General features: G+C 30.4%; 2 protein-coding genes across 5 annotated transcripts; both read left to right on the top strand.

The window, feature by feature from the left end:
* Positions 1-9,454: 9,454 nt before the first annotated feature.
* LOC149878352 (uncharacterized) lies at positions 9,455-10,234 on the top strand. Its single transcript, XM_090072526.1, has 2 exons — positions 9,455-9,581; positions 9,786-10,234. The coding sequence occupies exon 2, from the start codon at positions 9,794-9,796 to the stop codon at positions 10,232-10,234; it is 441 nt and encodes a 146-aa protein (XP_089928652.1). The 5' UTR covers positions 9,455-9,581; positions 9,786-9,793.
* Positions 10,235-12,345: 2,111 nt separating this feature from the next.
* On the top strand, positions 12,346-18,926 carry LOC149878351 (uncharacterized). 4 transcript variants are annotated; one of them, XM_090073146.1, is made up of 7 exons: positions 12,346-12,475; positions 12,712-12,825; positions 13,157-13,208; positions 13,294-13,706; positions 14,623-14,777; positions 16,165-16,371; positions 16,570-18,926. In XM_090073146.1, the coding sequence occupies exons 4-7, from the start codon at positions 13,330-13,332 to the stop codon at positions 18,777-18,779; spliced, it is 2,949 nt and encodes a 982-aa protein (XP_089929272.1). In that variant the 5' UTR covers positions 12,346-12,475; positions 12,712-12,825; positions 13,157-13,208; positions 13,294-13,329; the 3' UTR covers positions 18,780-18,926. The 4 variants fall into 4 exon arrangements, with proteins under 4 accessions (XP_089929272.1, XP_089929271.1, XP_089929273.1 ...); XM_090073145.1 differs by having other exon boundaries at positions 12,428-12,475; positions 13,157-13,706; XM_090073147.1 differs by lacking the exons at positions 12,346-12,475; positions 12,712-12,825 and having other exon boundaries at positions 13,054-13,208.
* The last annotated feature ends 2,859 nt before the right edge of the window (positions 18,927-21,785 follow it).

The raw sequence follows: 21,785 nt of genomic DNA, 5'->3' as shown, positions 1-21,785 counted from the left end.
TTATTATCATTATTATTATTATTATTATTATTATTATTATTATTATTATTATTATTATTATTATTATTATTATTATTATTATTATTATTATTATTATTATTATTATTATTATTATTATTCTTGTTGTTGTTGCTGTTGTTGTTATTCTTGTTGTAAATGTTGAGATGAGTTCTTTGTTCTAATTCTACATTTCGAGCTGTAAAAAATACTCGCTCCGAGATGGCTGATGATGCTGAGCTGCACTCCTTGCTAGCCTGTTTAGAAGTAGGAACTTCTTAGGTTGGTCTTCCAATATTCGAGGATATCTGAGTCATCGGAGACAACTCCTTCATCACAATGTAAGGCAATTTTATATTTTGCCTCTGTAATATTTAAAAAAATATTCTTTAACGAATATTCGTACGTCCATATTTGCTAAGCGAATATTCATCCCTTTTTTCTTTAACTTTTAACGCAACAAAAATTAACCTATAAAAGTTTTTTAAAAAATGCTCGAAATGAAAAAAAAAACTAAACGAAACTTAAACTCTTCGCTCTCTCATACTTTTTATCATCCAACAAATACGTTTTATCATCCAACAAATACCTTTTATAATTGAACTTTTCCACATTTTTTTTTTTAAATCGCTGCTACATCGCTGTTGAGAATGCCAATACGCCAATACTGTGTTGGGGATAATTTTTAGACACCAATGAAACTTCTTGAGGTTCTAAAAAGTTGTGAAAGAAAAAAATTGATCTTTTTTTACATGAGATGGCTTTATTTTAGTTAATTATGTTATTTTCTTTTAACTATAATGTTAAAGAAAATAATTCAAGAATATTTTTCAACTTCATTGTTAAAGAATGTTAATTCAGAAAATTACCTTCAGCAGAAAAAAAACACGCGATACTTAATAGGAACAGCTTCATCTTCTTTCTGCAAATTAAAAAAAGATTGTAGTAAAAAAAAAAAAAAAAAAAATGCAGTCTTTTTCAAAAGATAAATGATAAATTAAAAATAGTAAATAATTAACAAACTTCTATTTGTAACAAACAGAGAAATTTTGAATCTTATCTGAGAAAATTTCAGAAAATTTTAGAAAATTTATGTGTTTTGAAATAAAAGAAATTAAAACCCCGTTCACACAGGAGATTTAAATAAAAGTAGCTGGTTTTTTTATTTTACAAATAAATAGTAACATTTGGTTCTCCTTTTCAATTATTTTTTGGTTTACACGAGAGAATATTTACACGAAGAGAATATTTACACGAGAGAATATTTGATAATTGTTAAAGAAGTTGTTAAGAAATAAAATATTTCGCAAAAGTTTACGATTTTTCGGAATACTTCTATATGTTTTGTGCAGTAAATTATCAGCAAACTTTTTATTGTTTTTAAAATTTAATAAAACTCTTTACAGCCAATTATTCTATTTTTGTATTTTATGCCAACATTTTAAATATTTTAGAAACATTAAATTTTTTTTAAATTTAATACCAGAAAATCTAGGTTCGATTTAAGATTCGTGCGTTTTGCGTTTTTAAATTTGAACACACGATAATCGTGTTTGCAGTGATTGATTTTTTTTTACTTCAATATGGAGCTCATTGAGATTAAAAAAGAGATCACTTGATCTTGATAAATAAAAAATAAAAAAATCTAAAAAATAGAAGATTGGCATCGAAATTATCCCAGACATGTGCTTGTAACGTTTAAATTACAGAACTCTTTAAAGAATCTGCGATCTACAACAGCTTTCACAGATGTAAACAACTCTTTGATTTGGCGACATTTCTTTAAATTTCGAAAAAAATAGTTAAACGATTAGTTAAAAGATTTATGAAAGTCGTAAAAAGTTGTAACTTTTTCAACTTTGAAATCCTTTAAAAGTTGTTAAAACTTAGTTAAAACAACTTTAAAAGCCGCAAAAAGTTGTAAATCAAATTTTTACGATTATGAAAATCGTATAAATTTGCGTTTGATGTATTTAACGAATTTGAAAACCTTCTGACTTTCACACGATTTTAAAACTGTAAAACATCGAATAAAGATGGCACAAGAGCCATCGTTCGGTGATTTGGTAGTATTTTCTAATGGAATACAGGGGATATAAGACCTATGATGTGTGAAAAATCTGTAAGAACGACTTAAAGATGACTTCTGGATCAACATCGACCACGAGTGGTCACCTGTGTTCTAACAACAAGGATGAGTACATCAAAATGTATCAGAATCAAAAGACAAGAGATGAGGCAGAAGATGCCAAGGAGGACAAAGTTGATAAGGCAGAAGTTTAAATGGAAGCTGGAATGATTATTAAATAAATGCTAGTAGCTATAGTATAGGTTTAATCACCGCTCTCACAATAGGAAGCTTCTCATTGATTGGGATTTTTTCCAAATCAGAGGGATATGGTACGAGTCTAGGAGACTAGAAGGGAAGAGTATAATAATACTAGCACAACCACATGCTAGTTATCACTTATCTCTTTCACTTCACTTTAAAATATAGCTTAGAGAACTTGAAATTGTCATTGAATTTAAAACCTGAACGAAGTCACGCGACGTTCGTTTGTTTGCTTTTCGTATGCATTCGTTTCGTTTACACAAACAATTTTGAAGACAGTTATATTTTTGGAAGTGAATTTGAAAGCCGTTAGAAACTTGAAATAATTTTTAAACACCTCATTTTCGAATTTATACAACTTTTTACGAGTTTGAAAACCGCGAAAATACATTTTATTCGAACTAATACGATTTTGAAAACCGTGAAATTAAATTTTATACAACTTTTAACAATTATGAAATAAGCTCACACAACTTTTAGCGACGTCGAAGCTTCGTCTTTGGCTTCAAAACTCGTTGACTTCGATTGTTTTATCTCTACAAGCCATCAATTCATGTGGTTTCAAAACATAGCCAATTTTCATGAGCGAAAATATTGTACTCCGATGTTTACGCGAAAGAATGTTTAAAAAAGCGACTTATGCCCATGATCTGATAACATGATTATCCACCCGTCTTCTGGCCTGATCTTGCATCTCTCCGTTACTCAACAAGTGTTATTGAATGGTATCCATACAACGGCGTTGATTTTATCAAAAAAAGTATGAATCGAGCAAGTGTGCATTAACATCGTCTTATTGAAAAATTTTGAGCAAGCACGAAACATGCGGTGCGTTAGAAGAGCAAACCTGTGGCAGGTATCAATTAATTCTGTCGAATTTAGGGTGTGGCTTCACGAAACTTAACGAGAACTGTCGTCCAAAAGCTCATGCAAGGTATCCGCACTTTTTTGAGAAAATACTGTGATTAGCTCGAAGATGTTTTCTAAAAGCTTTACTATATTTAGATCTTGTGGCCCGAGAAAGCTCTTTGGGGGTATGATAGGGTAGACCCAATGGAACATTAATTTCGCCGAAATTTAATCTTAGAGAAGGTGAATTTGAATTCAAAAATTATCGTTTTTTAAATATGGTAACAAGCACAAATGAGAGCCGTAATTTGCATTTTTTATACCATATCAAGCATCATTTTTTATACGAGCATATCGAGCATCATTTTTCAAGTATATATTTTTAGAGTAAACAAATATATTCAAATAAATGAACAAATTATGATTTTATATTATTATTTGCAACAACTAAAATGTTGAAAACGTTATAAGTTTGGGTTTTCATTACATCACTACTTAAAAATTAAGGTACTAGTGAAAATAAAATCTGATGAAACACATTCAACTTATTTGTGAAAAGTGGAATATAACTCTACATAACTCTATATAACTCTACAGGAAGCAAAACTCAAAATGAGGGCATTTCATCTGATTTCTCTCTCAACAGATATTTATCAACACAGTAGCACAACAGAACACCACTACAAAGTGAAAATATTCATTACCATTATTGGCTAAATTCTGCCTTGCCTTCAGTGTCAATTCAACTTAAAGACAACTGCACACTTAAGTGTACTAAGGCGGGAAACCAGTTTTTTTCTAAAAAAAAAAAAAAGCCGATAGCTTTAGTTAAATTCGATTGGTTGTTTTGTTAATAACTTATGCATACCGCGGTAAGCTTTGGTACCGAGAACTTTATAATTTAAGATTATGCAAACCGTATTTGGCGTCAATTATTTCTTTTGTATATACAAGGACGTATTAATAGATGGACGTTCAACGCATTGTTTTTTAAAAAAGATATGCGTGTTACGCTATTGTTTAGATAACAAAAGCGAAACAATAGGTGATAATTGCGAAACCGGGGAGTATTTTTATTTTTTTCGACGTCGGAAAAAGATGGTCTCGACTATCCAATAAAAATATTTTTAAAAGTATTTTACTGAGCATTGATACATAAAATGAGTATGACAGAAAACTTTGATATTAATCAAGATTATTCTTTTTTGCTTGAAAGTATTGATAACCAAATTGAATTAGTTGTGGATGATTTTATTGAGATAGATCTTGAAGAGTTAGCGGAATTGTTATCAGAGGATTTTGAATTGGAGCTCATACCACCAGCAATTCCTACAGAGAAGCTGATTGCAGAAGAAACCAAAATGCTGAAAAAAACAGAAGAACGCTTAATAACTAAATTTACCTGTCTGAAACGTTACAATAAATATCTTAGAGAATCGAATTTTAAAAAGCATGAAAAGAAATGTTAAATTGCCACTAAAGGTGTGCTTATACTCACATGTTGTGGAGCTTAACGCCTAAACGGGTGCTAATTTATATTTGCAAATACTCCCAGAGTATGAAAATATTGTAATAACTCTTAATTTTGATTTTAGAAATTATTCAAAACTGTAAATTGTTGTAATGTACTATTGAACTTCCATATAGAAGAATGCAAGTTGTCTTTATTACATTTTTTACATATACTGGTGTAAGAAAATGTACACAGTTAAAAAATGGCTAGTTAAAGGTAATAGATGATTGACATTTCTCTTTAACCTGGGTTCCATTACAGCCAAGTTAGTATGGTAGATGGTACTAAAATCACAACAGACTTCTAAACATATTAATGAACAACCTTTATGTCTAATAAGTTTTCAAATGTATTGCCTTCTTTCGTTTCAATTATTCCAACATCCTCATTTGATGTGCTTCGGAAATTTTTAAAATCAGAAAATTTATTTCTGATTAGAAAAAAAGATAGTGGAAGTCATTATTACATTTACAGATGTTTATGCATGAAATGCTGGAGAATATAATATTAGTAGATTGAAGATTTAGTTGATCTGGAAGAGATTTGTTAATATTAATGGATAATGGCACTTCACGATTTAAAACAATTAGTCAATACATGCCATTTGATTGGCGATAACTATTGATTTTAACTATTACAAAATAATTTTTGTTATTTTCATTGTAACAGTCAAAACCATGTTTTGATGCAAATGCTTTTAACTGTTGATGAATACTTATCGCATGTGCTTTTTTTTTCTTCCAACTCTTGTGAGTTACATACATAACAGGTTTTTGTGTGTTCAGAAAAAGTGAAGAATTTATCATTCCTCTCAACTTCAAAGCCTTTTTTTGATTTTAAATCTAACCTGTATAAGACAATATAACATGATTTGCATAAATATTCAGGATGAACTTTTTGATAGTCTGAGGTATCCAGCTTGTAAAAGCTAAGAATTGCTTGTTTATAGATAACAACAGGTTTTATTTGATAGTGACTATCCTGCTTTATTATGCAGCCACACTTTCTACATAAATGTTTTAAATATTCCTCATGAAGACTCATTTTTTATCCTGTAATGAGATAATAAATATGAATACAAAATTACTTCTTTTGATATAATATCTAGAAAAGGTTAAAAATAAGGCTATACATCACTTGTAGAAGGCTCAAGAATATGCAACTAAAAGTATGGTCTTATCATTTTTATTATTACTGTTGTTACTATTAGTAACAACAGTAATAATTAAAAAAATAAGATTGTTATAACTTAAAGTAGCTCTACATGGCAGTTTAAAAATGCTTAAACAAAAATGCTCATTAAAAATACATACTTTATATATCTTTCCAACTCCTGAAACGAATAGTATTTTATGAACTTTAAGATGCTTTTAGTTATAATACCTTTAGACAAAATGCAGTTTAGGTATCGAAAGTAAGAAATTTTTTAACTAGGTCGTTCACGAAAAAAAAAAATCACAAATTCAAGAGAAAAAAAAAAGCGAGGCAAATTAGTTCGACATTTCCGACAAAAATAAGAAATACTCTCTGATTTGAACCTTAAAGTGGGAAGCATAATCTGAGAGTGGGGTGAAAAGAACACTAAAAATATCTTTTTCGACCTTTAAAGTATATCATAGCAGCTTCAATTTAATAAGGAAAATTTGTTTCACTTTACTCTATCCATTCTAGTAAACCAAGCATAGCCTTTTTGCAAAAGCCTAGTTTTAGACGTTAAAGTTTAAACACAGCTAAATTTTTATTAAGCAAAGTTCATAGCTCAAATCAACCTTTTTCAGATTTGTGAACTATTCTTGATTAATTTTTTTGTCTTTTATAACCATAAGCTTCAGTAAATGCATAATTATAATGGGTTTACTGAGGGAGGTTTTTTGACGGAAATTTGACGGGTAGAAGTCGGAGTATCTGTATTATGAATTTAGAAAATTGACGGTAACACGCATAGTTTTGGCTAATTGGCGGCACCTTTGATCTATAACAATGCGTTGAACGTCCAACTATTAATACGTCCTTGGTATATATAAGCAATTTTTAAAAAACAGTTCTGTTGCGAATGATGCGTAAGACAATTTATGTCATAAATTTACCGAAAACTACAGCCGAGAATATCGAGGAAATATAACCGAGTAAAATACAACCGAGACTCATTTTTATTTGTACATTTGTCTTTGGCGCAACCGAACCATAATTTATTTATAAATTTTTATTACTTTTTAGTGAATACGATTGCAAAATGTTCACATAAAGTACGTGACAAACCTTTTCACTTTAACATTTGTTATAAAAAAAAAACAAAGTTTTCTTATTGTAAAACAGAAAAAATTGGGTTTTTTTTTAATTTATGAGTTGTATGGTAACTTGAAAGACTTTGTCACGATGTGGTTATATGTATCAAAGCTCAACCGATTTTTTGAAGTTTAATTTAGGCAAAAATGAGCCCTAGCCTTTGTGCGCGAACATGTTTTGCAGAAAATATTGGCTTTATTCTAACCCCAACTCTGTCCTAGAGGTTGCTTATAAAATATATATTTTAATTGCATCAAAAAGTGCATTGAAAAACCTTTCCAACGATACCAAATATGTTGCTTTTTTTTTTGGATTTTGAACGAAATATCAACTAAAGCATAAATGCAGTTTTCGCTGAAAAAAACCTTGTTTCCCGCCTTAGTATTGTGTGTTTTGAGTCCTCCAGCCAATGCCTTGCAGACTTGCCCGAACCTCTCCAGGGAAGACCCAGAAGCACGTCGACCCTGAGTTTGCCTCCCCTTTGAGGAACGGGCGGATAAAAAAAGCAAAGTGTCAGTTTAACACAAGCACGCCGGCCTACCCAGCTCGCTACACTTGATCTTAGCCATTAGGCCGAGAAGCGATTTCCCGCCTTTTCCCCCCATGTTTCCCGCCTTAGTACACTTGAGCACTATTTGGGTTCCTATGGCAATCACTTTTGTGAAAAATACTCCAAACGCATTTCAATAGAATTACTTGAGGAATTAATCTTTCTGAAACGGATATACTTCAAAAACTTCAAATAAGCATGCAAGCCTCATTATTTGTTTCAGGAGATGTTTGAATTTGGATTCCTATCAATCTTCCCCAACGTCTAAGTTAAATTGCGCATATTTCTTACTTTACCTGTATCTATAGCTACAGCTAAATGCTCTTTAAGTGCGTTAAAGAAGATAAAGAATTTTCACTGTATAACTATATCATAGGAGCGTTTGAATGGGCTGGCAATGTTCAATATAACCTCCAATCTTGCGCGCAGATTTTTCATCAATCATTACCGTATTTGCTGCAACAAATCCCAGAAAAGCATTTCTGTAATTAAGATTGTCTGAACCATCATATTGGGCCGTGGTTTGTTATCTGTGTTATTCCTGTTGCAAAACTTGATGCAAAATAGTTGCAGGAGTATCTGTTAGAAGTTATGGTTGATCGGTGTCATTTATCAGTGATAACTACTTATTAGTTCAGCGAACGTACAATATCTTAGAAATAATAACTAAAATGACACATACCGCTGTATTTTCAAATGATCTGCAAAGTGTACTACTTTTATGCAATGCGTTTGATAGTAAGACTACAGCAGTATTTAAATTGAAAACAGTTTAACAAATTTCAACCTGGTAAAATAAAATTTGTCAAGTTTATAACAAGTTTGTTCAAAATGATAAATGTCAAAAATAAATACAGTTACATTAAGCTTCGAGATGGCAGGTGTGAACTCAGAAAAATTGGTTGCAACATTTTCAACCTGTAGGGACTAGAAAAAGATGTCCTAGTTGCAACTACCAAATTCAAACTGCAGCAACTGAACTTCTCGCTGACCAACACTTCAGCTACGTTCTTCCAGTTGTTTTTTCGCAAGATCCAGTGAAGAAAAACTTCAAGCTAACCCGACAGCGCTTTGTTAGTAACTTTTAGATTGACATTAGTGATGTTTTAGCTGCTGTCAAGGTACAACAACTCCATTAATGAAAATTAATATCATTCCCAAGGACAATCCAAATCTACACGTGGTAAATGTACAGCAACTCCCAGATAAACAGTGATGTAACAACAGATGATACTGTGAATCTGATGTCTAAAACATAAAATCATTTTTGTAGCAGGCTACTTAACACGTAAGCATGACAAACATTCATGCTCCGTGAATTCTGATGATATGGAAAAACTTACTGCATAGAGTGAATTCGCACAGTAGAACAAAGGAGGCTTTTCAGTGGCAAAGTTGTCAACGGTCTACTTCGTTTACAGCAAACCGAAACCACTGAAAACTGCTTATCGTGAATATGCTGCAATTATATCATAGCCTGCCGTTGTAAACGTTCTTCTTAAAGCTCAGGTTATTCACCAAAGCGACAAAGAGCAAAAACTTAGTTGTTTGAGACGCAGAGAAAAGTTGCAACGAACAGCATAACTGCAATCAACTAGGTATATGATATTTAGTAAAGAGTGAGACGTAATAAAACCATGTTTAACGGGTGATGGGAAGTTATCGGACAAATCCTAATTTCATTATTTGAGCATAATAATTAGTTTTTGTGGTTTTATGCGTAGGCATAAACGTTCTATAAAATATAAACTTTATTATTTGAAACACAATTATTTAAAATGAGGTTAAATGCAGCTGAACGAGAATCTTTTCGAAAGCGACTAAAAATATTTTTTGTAAATAAACCTAATATAAAAAAAAAAAAATCATAAATCATTTTGAAAAGGAAGGATTTGCTCGAAGTACAATATACAATAACCTAAAAAGACTTGAAACTGTTCAATCGTTTTCTGATAGAAAGCACCCTGGTCGTCCGACATCCTGGACTAGAGAAAAGAAAGCCGAATTAACGAGACTTGTCAACAATCGAAAAGGGGTCAGTCAGAGAAAAATACGTATTACATTCGGTGTAAATCAATCGACAATTGGTCGTCAGTTAAAAAAAATGAATATTAAATATAGAAAACGTGAAAAGACTCCAAAATACACTATAGAACAACAAATAAAGGCAAAGAAAAGAAGGAGGAAACTAGTTAACTAACTCTATAACACAAAATCGCTTCTAGTCATCAATGACGAAAAATACTTTTGTTTTGCAGGGGACAACATGCCTGGAAATTCTGGATACTACACAAACAACAAAAAGACATGCCCAGAAAGTGTTCGTTTTATAGGAAAAGAGAAATTTCCAAAAAAATTATTAATGTGGATAGCCATATCTGACCGTGGTATGTCCGAGCCATTGTTTCGCACTTCCAAGGCTGTAGCGATCAATTCATCAATCTATATTAATGAATGTTTAGAAAAACGAATTCTTCCATTTATTCACAAGTATCATGGAGACTTTAACTATTTATTTTGGCCAGATTTAGCAAGTTCTCATTATTCTAAAGATTCTCTAAATTGGATGGACCAATATGTCTATTACGTTGATAAAGAATCCAATCCCCCAAATGTGCCTCAAGCACGACCAATTGAAATTTTTGGGGACATTTGGCACAGAAGGTTTACGAGGGAGATTGGCAAGCTTCAACAGAGCAAGTTTTGATTGATCGCATTGAACTAAAACTACAAGAAATTGATTTAAAGTTTTTACAGTCGCATATGAAAGGCCTCAGAGCAAAATTGAGATCAATTGCAGATGGTAGTGTTTTTTCATATAAAAAATAATAATATATTTTTATTAAAAAATAAATGCTTTATTTAAAAAAAATATAATAGTAGCTTGTTTTTTTATTTATAAATAAGTTATTGACGTTTTTATTTTGTCCGATAACTTCCGCATCACCCGTTAGACAAGCTAGAGTAATAAGATTGTCAATGTTTGTTAACTTGGTTTATGGCAGCTTACATTAAAAATTTGTTAGTAAACGGACCACTTTTCACAAATTTATAGCAGGAAAACTGATAATATCGATAGAGCCAAGTTCTCGGACCCGTCAGTTGGTTGCCGTCAGCCCTAATATAAAGGGTCTCTAACGTTGGTCAAAGCTGACCTTCAGTTGGAAACTAATTAAACTAGGGAGTTTTGTCACGTGACATTTTATCGCGGAAAAAAATATATCGTACGTTTTTGAAAAACTTCGTCCAAAACACGCAACAAATGATTTTATGCAGGTGTCGAAGAATGAAAACCCACCCATGAAAATAAATAGTATATATGTATATATAAATGTTATTTTTTTTAGAAAAGGTTGCACTACAATAATTTTTTTGAGGACATCGTTTTGCTTTAGAATTGATAAAGTTATTTAACTTTAAATGTTTCAGTTTTGTTTATATACAAGTAAATTAAGCTAATTCTTTCGTCCCCACATAAAAATAGATTCTGCAACTATTTATTTATTATGCAAATCAGTTTTTTTTTTTGTTTTTGGTAGTCTTATAGGGTGGGTTTTTTGTTTTCTAAGTGGAAATTTTATAAATTTCCCCCGTCTTTAGATATTTTATTGTTAACGCAACTTTTTGCGCAAGAAAAAAAAAAGATAAAGTTTTTTTTTTCGGTGCCAAAAGTTTAACGAGAAACTTTACGGAAATATTTCATAAAATGTATATGAATTGAAAATATTAAAACACGAATATCTTTGGAACTAAATAAGCTACAGAAGTGGTTGAAACCATTTTGAAAATAAAATATATTAAGGAATCCAATGTATTTTAAATAAAAAAGATTTACATTGGCTATAAAAATTGCCTAAGCTCCCTAATTAAACAGAGCTTAAATTTTTTTTTTAAAATCTTTTGTAAAATTGAATATTGACGTTAACTTTACATAAGCAAGCTGCAATCAGACTACAATTCAACAAACATTTAACATTAAAATAATCAGCATGTGTATGTAATATATTTGGGAAAATCAAATTTTTCTCCACAGGTTTAAATCATCCACTAGATATCTATTACACAGTCTACAATTGAAATGGAAAGATTGAACTCATTAAGTATATATATATATATATATATATATATATATATATATATATATATATATATATATATATATATATATATATATATATATATATATATATATATATATATATATATATATAAAGACTCTAAATTTCCAACTATAATGGTTTCCTACAAAATGAAACGTAAAATATTATTATATACGAAAAAATGAAGATGTTAAAGGCAAATGTTCTTCTCATGAATTTACAGATTAATTTCTACTGAAATTGAAAATATATGGTGTAAATTCAGTTTTCAGTAGCAATCGAAACAGGAAATTTTCTCAAAAGTATGTAGTTAAATGGAAAAAGCATCCAATTTAAATAAAACTTTAGGACTTAGAAGAAATAAGTTTTATTCCAAATTGAAAGCTTTTGACAATACTTAAAAAGTACTCAATATTTATGTATCACGTAGTTTCTGCTCTTAGGAATAATACTTTGATAAAGAAAATAATTTTTTGTAAAATTATTTAAAAAATTTAAGTGGAATTCCAAAAATGTAATAGTTACCGTCAAACGCTGTATTGCATAAAGTACTAACGGATGATGATTCTATGATATGGCTATGTGCCACATTTAAACACAGCCACACTTTTCTTTAGTCACATTTTCCTTCCCTGCAAACTCGCACTTAAGTTTTTATCCATGGGAACTGGGAACTAATTCGAATATTCAGTTTTCTTACTTGCATTTTCCAATTCTTACCTTCCGCTGCGAAGCGCGCACGTCAAGTGGAAACATAAGTAGACAAATTCTAAACAAAGACATAAGAACAAATTTATGACATGGTGCAAGCGAACAAACATCGCATCTTGTTGTTCAAAACATTGGAGGTGAACTAATGACATCATTTTTATGTGAAGACATCGCAATATTTTTTATATGTTTTCTCTTTAATGTTATCAAACAGAAATTTATTTGCAAAAACTGGATAAAATAACATTTTTTTGGATGATCTGGATTCATATATATATATTTATATATGGGATATAGATTTGTATATATTTATATATAGGATATGCATTCGCATATGATGTTAAGAGTTTGTATATCTTTTGTTTTTAAATAGGTTTTGAGCATTAAGCTTAATCAACACTTGAAGTTAATGATTTTTTGTCATTTTGCTACAACCTTACCCACTGCATATTGTAGCGTTCAAATGAATATCGTTACGCCATCTTTGGTGAGTACGCCCAATATCCAATACTATTCAATTTAATCAGAATTTTTTTTTTTGTTTTAAAAGATGCATTGAAATGTCAGCGAAAAACGTTAAAACGTCAATTAAATATGTTTTTCTGTTTGTAAATATTATCAATAGAAAATGTAAAACAAACTTTTGCGGTTTACACTGTCACTTACAACTTATGCTCTGTCATGGTACTTCATCCTCAGTACATAACATCACCCCACATTTTTATAAAATGCGATTTTTCTAATAAGACTAAGTTTGAGATTGGTAATATTTACGTGTAATGTTACGAATGTTTTAAATTTTTTTTAAAAAATTTTAGGTTTAACGTTCGTTGGGTAGCATGGTTAGAACAAAATTTTTCTAAAACGACGGTATCTATTTAACTTTTAAACCACAATTTTATTAAAGTATTAGCAATTAAGAAATTTATATGACGTCATTGTAACTGACTTTTAGTATTCCATTTTGAATAAGTGGTAAAAGAAGATAATTATGGAGAAAAAGAAAAAAACATGTGATTTAACTCTGGTTTGTATGTTAGCAATGTCAACTTGTGGATTACTTTACGGATTAATTTCAGCTCGCTATTGGGCTGGACAGTACCAGATTTTTGAGGCAAGATTAAAGCAACTAGAAAGTTGTTGCAAAAACATAAAACAAAAGAGCTTCCCTGGGGATTTTTCTATTAATTCAGATGACGTTAACTTTGACTTTGCTGTGCTCAAAAAAAAACTAGTGAAAGTGGAAGACAAATTTCTTTACAATGAGACTTACAAGAAAAGGTATCGCAGAAAAAGTCAGTCATATGAAGAAATAAAAAGCGAAAACCAACTTAACCTTCAATCACAATTGATCTCTGTTTGCGACAGGTAACTATGATGATTGATGATGATAATGAATGATAATGAATGATAATGAATGATGATGAATGATGATGATACTGATGATAATAATGATGATGAATGATGATGAATGATGATGGTAATGATGGTAATGATGATAATGATGATAATAATGATGATGAATGATGATGATAATGATGATAATAATGATGATGAATGATGATAATAATGATAATGAATGATGATGAATGATGATGATACTGATGATAATAATGATGATGAATGATGATGAATGATGATGGTAATGATGGTAATGATGATAATGATGATAATAATGATGATGAATGATGATGATAATGATGATAATAATGATGATGAATGATGATAATAATGATGATGAATGATGATAATATGATGATGATAATGATGAAATAATGATGATGATAATGATGATGAATGATGATGATAATGATGATAATAATGATGATGAATGATGATGATAATGATGATGAATGATGATGATAATGATGATAATAATGATGATGAATGATGATGATAATGATGATGATAATGATGATAATAATGATGATGAATGATGATAATATGATGATGATAATAATGATAATAATGATGATGATAATGATGATGAATGATGATGATAATGATGATGAATGATGATGATAATGATGATGAATGATGATAATAATGATAATGATAATGATGATAATAATGATAATGATAATGATGATAATAATGATGATGAATGATGATAATAATGATGATGATAATGATGATAATGATGATGATGATGATGATGATGATGATGATGATGATGATGATGATGATGATGATGATGATGATGATGATGATGATGATGATGATGATGATGATGATGATGAGGATTAGTTTTCTTATAATTTGAATTTCAAATATTTTATTACAGTCTAAGAATATTGCTTAAATGTTCCGTGAGTAATGTGACCAGTGAAGAAATAATCGGAACACCACTAAATATTATAAAATCACAAGTAATTGACGAAACTTCTAATAAAAACTCACCAGGACCTAAAGGAGAAAAAGGAGAACCTGGGAAAGACGGTAAGTTTTTTAAAGAATTTATCTAATTTATTTAATACATCTAAGTACAATAAAGATATAAGAACCACACATGCTGCAGACACACATCCAACTACAGAAAAGATACATATCCAGCTGCAACTAACGCACCGCTGGTTACTAGTGCGTCAACTACAGTTCGTGGAAAAGTGCGAGACAGCCGAAACACCAGGTGAACACCCATGTAGAGTTGTATGATAAAAAAAAAAAAAAAAAAAAAACAGCCACCAATTAAAGTTTAAAAGTGTTTTCTCAATCGCAAGATCAGAAATTCGATCAGAAATTCAATTTGAACTTTACTGATAAAATGGTAATTAGTTTAATTTTTAAGCAACGTAACAATTCTGTAACTATTTTATGATTTTACAAACAAGTCAAGACCAGGGACAAACGCTAATCAAAAGATAACTGTTAAAACCTGTTTTAGAGAACCCTGGCTAAGAGATCAAACCAAAAAATCTAAACAACTTTGAAGAAAAAATCTATTTTCGATACTAGAATAACACTTGATTAAAGAAACATCTGCGGACACAAAGAAAAATAGTTTGAGAAAATCTCGCGAATTTTTTTTGAGATTTTTTGAAGAGAAAATCAAAAAAAGGATTTTCTCGGAATTTTTTTTCTGAGAGAAATCTATTAAAAGATTTTAAGTTAAGAAACTTTATAATATATGTAGAAACTTTCGCCTTGAGTTCCAAAGGTGGAAGAGAATGTTTTCTTAATGATGTTTGATTGCGTATTTTCATCTGTGAATATTTAAAGAATATACTTAAGTTTAATATTTGAAAATATTTAATTAAGTATAAGTATAGAATAACCAGTGGTAAGTATTATTATTTTATGTATATTTAGTTTTAGAAATTATTATTGTCACTATATGGTTTTAATCTTTTATTAAAATAACTCTTTGCCCTCACAATTGATTTAATTATTTGGCGCCAATAGCTAAGCGCCAATCACAACTGATTTAATTATTTTGGCGCTTTATTACTTGTTAGATACTAAAAGAATTTGTTTTTAATTTTAATATTTAACATTTTTTAACTTTTAGATTTAAATGGTACTTTAATTAAGTTTAAGATTTTTACATAATAAAACTAAGTTTTAAGATAATTTCACTTGATATCTAAAAACTCATCCACGATACATTTTTGCCATTAACGAAAACAAAGCCTTTTATTACAAAAAGAATTCATTTTCTACTTTATCTTAATTTAGTTTTAACAAAAACTCCTTCTCTTTTTATTTAATGAGTTTGAATAATAATACTCTATGATGATAATCTACTCCAGAAGAGTACTATTGACGATCAATACTCTTCTGGAGCATTTAATTATGCTCTATTTCAAAAGATCCACACTTTTCGTAGGTGTCAATGGCTTACCAGGTACATCATGGATAGAAGGACCTCGAGGAAGACCTAGTGATACAAGTTTAAAAGGCGATCCTGGAAACTACGATTACAAATATTCACAAAAAGAATACAGTAAAGCAGAACAAAAAAAAGAGTTTGGATTGGTTTACACAATATGGGGTTCAGCGGCTTGTCCTGATACAAGCAATTTAATTTATTCCGGTAAACCAGCTTCATTTCAAATTATTGTTTAATTAATTTTTTAACAACTCACTGCTTGTAACAAAACAAATTGATGAAGCCAGTGTTAATGCCTTACAAATTTTCTTGATTTCCACAAAACTTAATAATAAACATTCTTTGTAATTTTTAAAATTCAATAAAATGATATTTTTTATTCAAAGGAATATTTTTTAATAGGACAAATTTCAATGAGTAAGCTTGCTCAGATGGATGGTACAACATCGGGTTCAAATGCTGTTTGTCTTCCTATATCTGATCGTTATTCTTCTAAACATACCAACATAAGAACGAAGAGAAGTGTTTTTCGTGAGAACATAACTCACAGTAACTATGATGCAAGTAGCATATCAAACAAAAAATTTTTGAAATCAACCGACCAAACTCGAGTTAGTGGGAAGAATTTAAGTAATGAAACAAACATTGGGGTTCATTCAAACGCAACCCCTATTTTGAGGGAAAAGATAACAAATGTTTTGTTTAATCAAGTAAGTTTGAAAGATCTTTCAAAAAGTGCATCATATTCTCAAGTGAATAAATCTAGTAACTCAAAAAACCTATCATCAAATTTAATAAAGATAAGAAATGATTCAAAAGAGGCATTTTGGAATCTAATTACTTTTACTAATCAAACAATTATAAACTTTAACATAAATAATAAATCAAACCACAAAAGTTCCGAATTTCCAGACACTAAATTAGAAGAACAAACAACAAACATCACATCATCAAGCATCATCAATCATCAAGATCACAAGATACAGGAACAAAAAAAGATCAGTGTTATCTACAAAAACACAACTCAAAATAAACACATTAATAAAGTAAATATAAGCCAAAATAATAAACTAGAAAATTTTAAATATGCTTCTAGTATTATAACCGTTAGCCATGACAACAAGAAGCTGAAAGGTAGTATACAAAATGGTAATGCAACAGCCGTTCATGGTAGGAAGTTATATGAAAAAAAGTCTAGTTCAAATAATTTTAGCATCACTGTTAATCGTGAAAAAGAAAAAATAGAAGAACGTAAGCATAATCTTAGCAAGGTAGCTGCGAGTCAAGTTAGCGAGAAACTAAGCAATCAAAATTACAATATTAGCAACATTACCGTCAGCCGTGAAAGTGAAAAATTACAAGAACAGCAGCACAATCTTATCAAGATAAATATCAGTCAAGATAGCGAGAATCTATACGCTCAAAGCTTCAATATTAGCAACGTTACCGTCAGCCGTGAAAGTGCAAATTTACAAGAACAGAAGCACAATCTTATCAAGATAAATATCAGTCAAGATAGCGAGAACCTAAGCGCTCAAAGCTTCAATATTAGCAACGTTACCGTCAACCATGAAAGTGCAAATTTACAAGAACAGAAGCACAATGTTAGCAAGGTAAATGTCAGTGAAGATAGCAAGAATCTAAACGATCAAAGCTACAATATTAGCAACGCTACCGTCAGCCATAAAAGCGAAAAACAAGAGGAAAAAAAGTACAATATTAGCGAGGTAAATATCAGCCAAGAAACCGAGCAGCTAAGCAATCAAATCTACAATGGTAGTAATATAACCGTTAATCATGAAAAAATCCCGCAAAATAATCAAAAATACAATTTTAGTAAAGTAACTTCTACTAACGAGAGTAAAGTAACTTCTACTAACGAGAGTAAGAAGGTGAGTGATCAAAAAGACCAAATAAATAACGTAAGCAACAGTCAAGAACTCAAGAATATCAGCCAAGAAATTCTGCCAGAACTTAATAAGTATAGAGAAAGTCAGACCAAAACATCCACTGGCCCAAAAACAAACGAGGTCTTAAAACCTACGAAGGAAACAAACGAGGTCTTAAAACCTACGGAGGAAGCTAAAAAATATTGGAAAAGTTCAGAAACAACCAATATGACGTCACGCCCCCAGCTTGAAGATTTAAAAAGTAATAACAAAGAAAACATGTTTTATAAAAATTCCAAAACCGCTGCTCAGGAAATTCCATCAAAAAACAACTATGCTATTGGGAACAAAGCTGATGGTGGTGTAAATGTTGAGATTTCATTAGATTACGCGAAATTAGTTGGTACAAGAAAATATGTTGCTTGCGCTTTGTGCCAAGCGCCTGGAAAATCAGTCCAAATTATGATACCTACTGCTTCTGAATGTCCTCCAGAATGGAATGTCGAATACCTGGGTTACTTAATGAACTACCACCATGGAACAAGGCATTCTCAGATAATGTGTGTAAATGAACAAGCATTAGGTATTTCACCAGAATCTGAGCACGAAGCAAAGAAAATCATTTCTTCCTACTTATCACACGTAAAAATTGATTGCGAAACTCATCCATGCAATGACAATTTGCTTAATGAGAAATTAAAATGTGTTGTCTGCTCTAAGTAATATCTGTCGTTCGTTATTTTGTTTTAGAAAATAAAGCTGAAGCTAATAAGTTATAAATAATGATCAAGTTTCACGTCACGAACGAATCAGCGAGTTATGTACATATAAAGCTAAAGGTCTAACAACATTCTAATATAATATAGTATTATATAGTATGATATAATATGATATAATGTAGTGTAACATGTAATGTAATGTAATATAGCTGAGTATGTTACAATATGATATAATAATATAACATAGCAGAGTATGATATAATATGATCTAATACAATACAATATAAATATAATATAAATAGTATAAAATAATATAATGTAGCATTGCAAAACAAGATTGCTCAACGTAATATAACAACATAATACTGCAAAAAGTTTATATAATCTGTTCACCTGAAGTTTTTTCATACTACCAGTTTACCTTACCTGAGGTTTGTTCAAATCATTAGTTCATATCATTCAAGTCTCTTAGTTTTCTTATTTTTAGAAGATATCATTTTATACAAAAAAAAATCATCAATATAAAGGCTAAGTTCTTTTCCCAGATTAAAATTTACTGATTTTAATATTTGATGCCATTTCTAGCGTTTGGTCCCGGAACAATTGCTTTTAAAAAATAGCAGCCTTATTTCAATTTTGTCTAAATGCTTTCAGGTCCTCGACGCATGCGCAGGAAATCATGGGTTTTTGTGCAAAAACTTATTAACAGCATCATTTAATTTTAACAACTAAATTTAGGTTGTCAACTTTTAGATGTACCAGATTAAAATGATTCCCAGCTTTTAAACGCTTTAATAACAAAAACTACTTTTTATCTTTTAATAAAAATGAATACTGTACCTTTATTTTGTTTGAGTTTCCAGCAGAAAAACTAGCAGGTGATTTTTTATTAGACCTTTTTAGTTATAAAACAATAAATAAGTTCTTAATGAGGGATTTACTTCAACACATCAATAAAACAAACCGGTTTCTGTATGCGTACATTTTGGATTGTTTGATTTGTGCTTTTGACTTTCAATAATAAACAAACTTTCTTTATGTAAAATTTTGCCTTATGATGCTTTTTATAAACTATCAAAATGGTTAGTTTCACTCTTTGTCAAATTTGAATGCGTATTTTTCGCAAGGCATATTTTCTTAAGAATAAATTATAAAGCCTGCGCCAAGTCTTTTTCTGTCTAGGTTTACTGTACTTAACAACGCTGCTTGTTGAATAATTTCTAACTTTTTCGAAAGGAATAGTTTCTAACATTTCGCCAAAATGTTAAAATGATGAAAGAGTAACAAGAGCACATTTCTCTAGCTTTCTCTTGTTTTCTGTATTCCTCTGTTCCAAGTATGACCTCTGCTCCAAGTAAGCGACTATTTAATGCTATGGTACCATTGTTAGGCCATCAAGAGAAAGTTTAAATCCGTCCACAACATCAATGGTTGTCTATTATGAGCAATAAATGAGATACCATGGACGAGTTTAGGTTTTAAACTTCAATTTTAAGTTTGTAGAGGATTGAAGAGCAGTTCGAACAAATTCCCGTCCTTTAACTTGCTGCAGGATTCCTTTTTTTGCCAGGCGAAAAATCTGAATAAACGTTGCCTTCATTTTTTTATTTAGCAAAAGTTAGAGTAATTCCCGTCTGAAAACTCCTCTTAATACTAAATACAGATGCAAGGTTACTGTATACAAAACCATAATCAAGATAAAAATTCAGACTAAAAAATGTTATATATAAAAAAAAGCCATCGCATCAAAGATAAGCGAACTGCAACTCTTAGAATAGATTTATTGAGATTTTTACAGTTCTCAGCAATTTTGTATGTCAAAAATCAAATGAACCTAATGAAACATTTGTTCTTTCTTTGAATTAAATTGTTTAGTTTTCAAGGTATTGACATTATTAACTGTGTTGATCAGTGAAATTTGTCAACAGTAAAGCATTTCTCATCAGAAAATAACTTTCACACTTTCTTTTACATCTCTGAAATTCTCATTTGGTATTGGAGGACAGTCTCTCTTTTTGTTTCATAACTCATTTTTATGCCATTTTATAAATAAGATAACGTAAGTCGTTTTTAACAACTTTGAATGTAGATAGACCAAATAACAGATGATGAAATTTTCTGCTGATTCTAAAAAGGTTAAGCGGAAAAAAACCGGCTACTTGATAAACCTGGTAAACACGTGCCTGGAAGTAAGTACCAGGATTAAAAGAAAACCGTCATTGTGCACTGTGGAAATTGCTTTTGACATTTACGTTTTGTGACGTTTACTTAAGCCAGAATGCAGTAAAAGTATTGTTGTAAAAAAGGGTTCTATAAAAAGATTATCATATTGTTTATATTTCATAACTGTATGCTGAAAGTTTGGTAAGTTTATGACAACTGTAGCAGCCTGCATATCTAAAAACGTGCATTTTGATTTTTGCTCTAAAAAGTCATATTTTCCCCACATTTTGAACTCAAACATCTTTACACCATATTTTTTCGAAATCTAGCAGCCTTAAAAGTTAAGTTTGGGTTTCTTGTAACATCGTGATTTTGTTAACATACAAATGGTATTTTATGTTTGTCAAATAATTGTCTAACAATCCAATACGTATTTATCATAAGTAAAGACGTTTTGTAAACTGTTAGTTATTATTAATAGTACTACTTCTTTTACTATAGTTCTAAAGAGACAAATTATTGTAAAAATGTTGTTTAACGTAAAGTTTACAATATATTTTTTACTCAAAATGAAGCTCGATTGCAATACTTTAAAGACATGGCTTAAAAATATTCTTCAGAGCCAACACCCTTGTGACTTTCCAGTTACCTAATCAAATGTACTTCTCTATACGAAAGTTGACTCAGAGATGAGTTATTTTGAAATTGCTTTAAGTTGACTACCTGAGCAGCAGTCGTTGGGCATGGGAATCCACACTCTTTATCTCTGTATTCGTAGTCTGGAATGTCTGTTGATTAAGACTGGGATGTAGTGATCCTGGATTTTTTTTTGTGAAAACATGGATGA

This window comes from Hydra viridissima, unplaced genomic scaffold (assembly GCF_058129835.1).
Source record: "Hydra viridissima isolate aposymbiotic clone 2 unplaced genomic scaffold, HvirCarnegie_v1 scaffold_15, whole genome shotgun sequence".
NCBI lineage: Eukaryota > Metazoa > Cnidaria > Hydrozoa > Anthoathecata > Hydridae > Hydra > Hydra viridissima.
The sequence above is the reverse complement of the archived record's forward strand: the minus strand, read 5'-3'. Positions and strand labels throughout refer to the sequence as shown.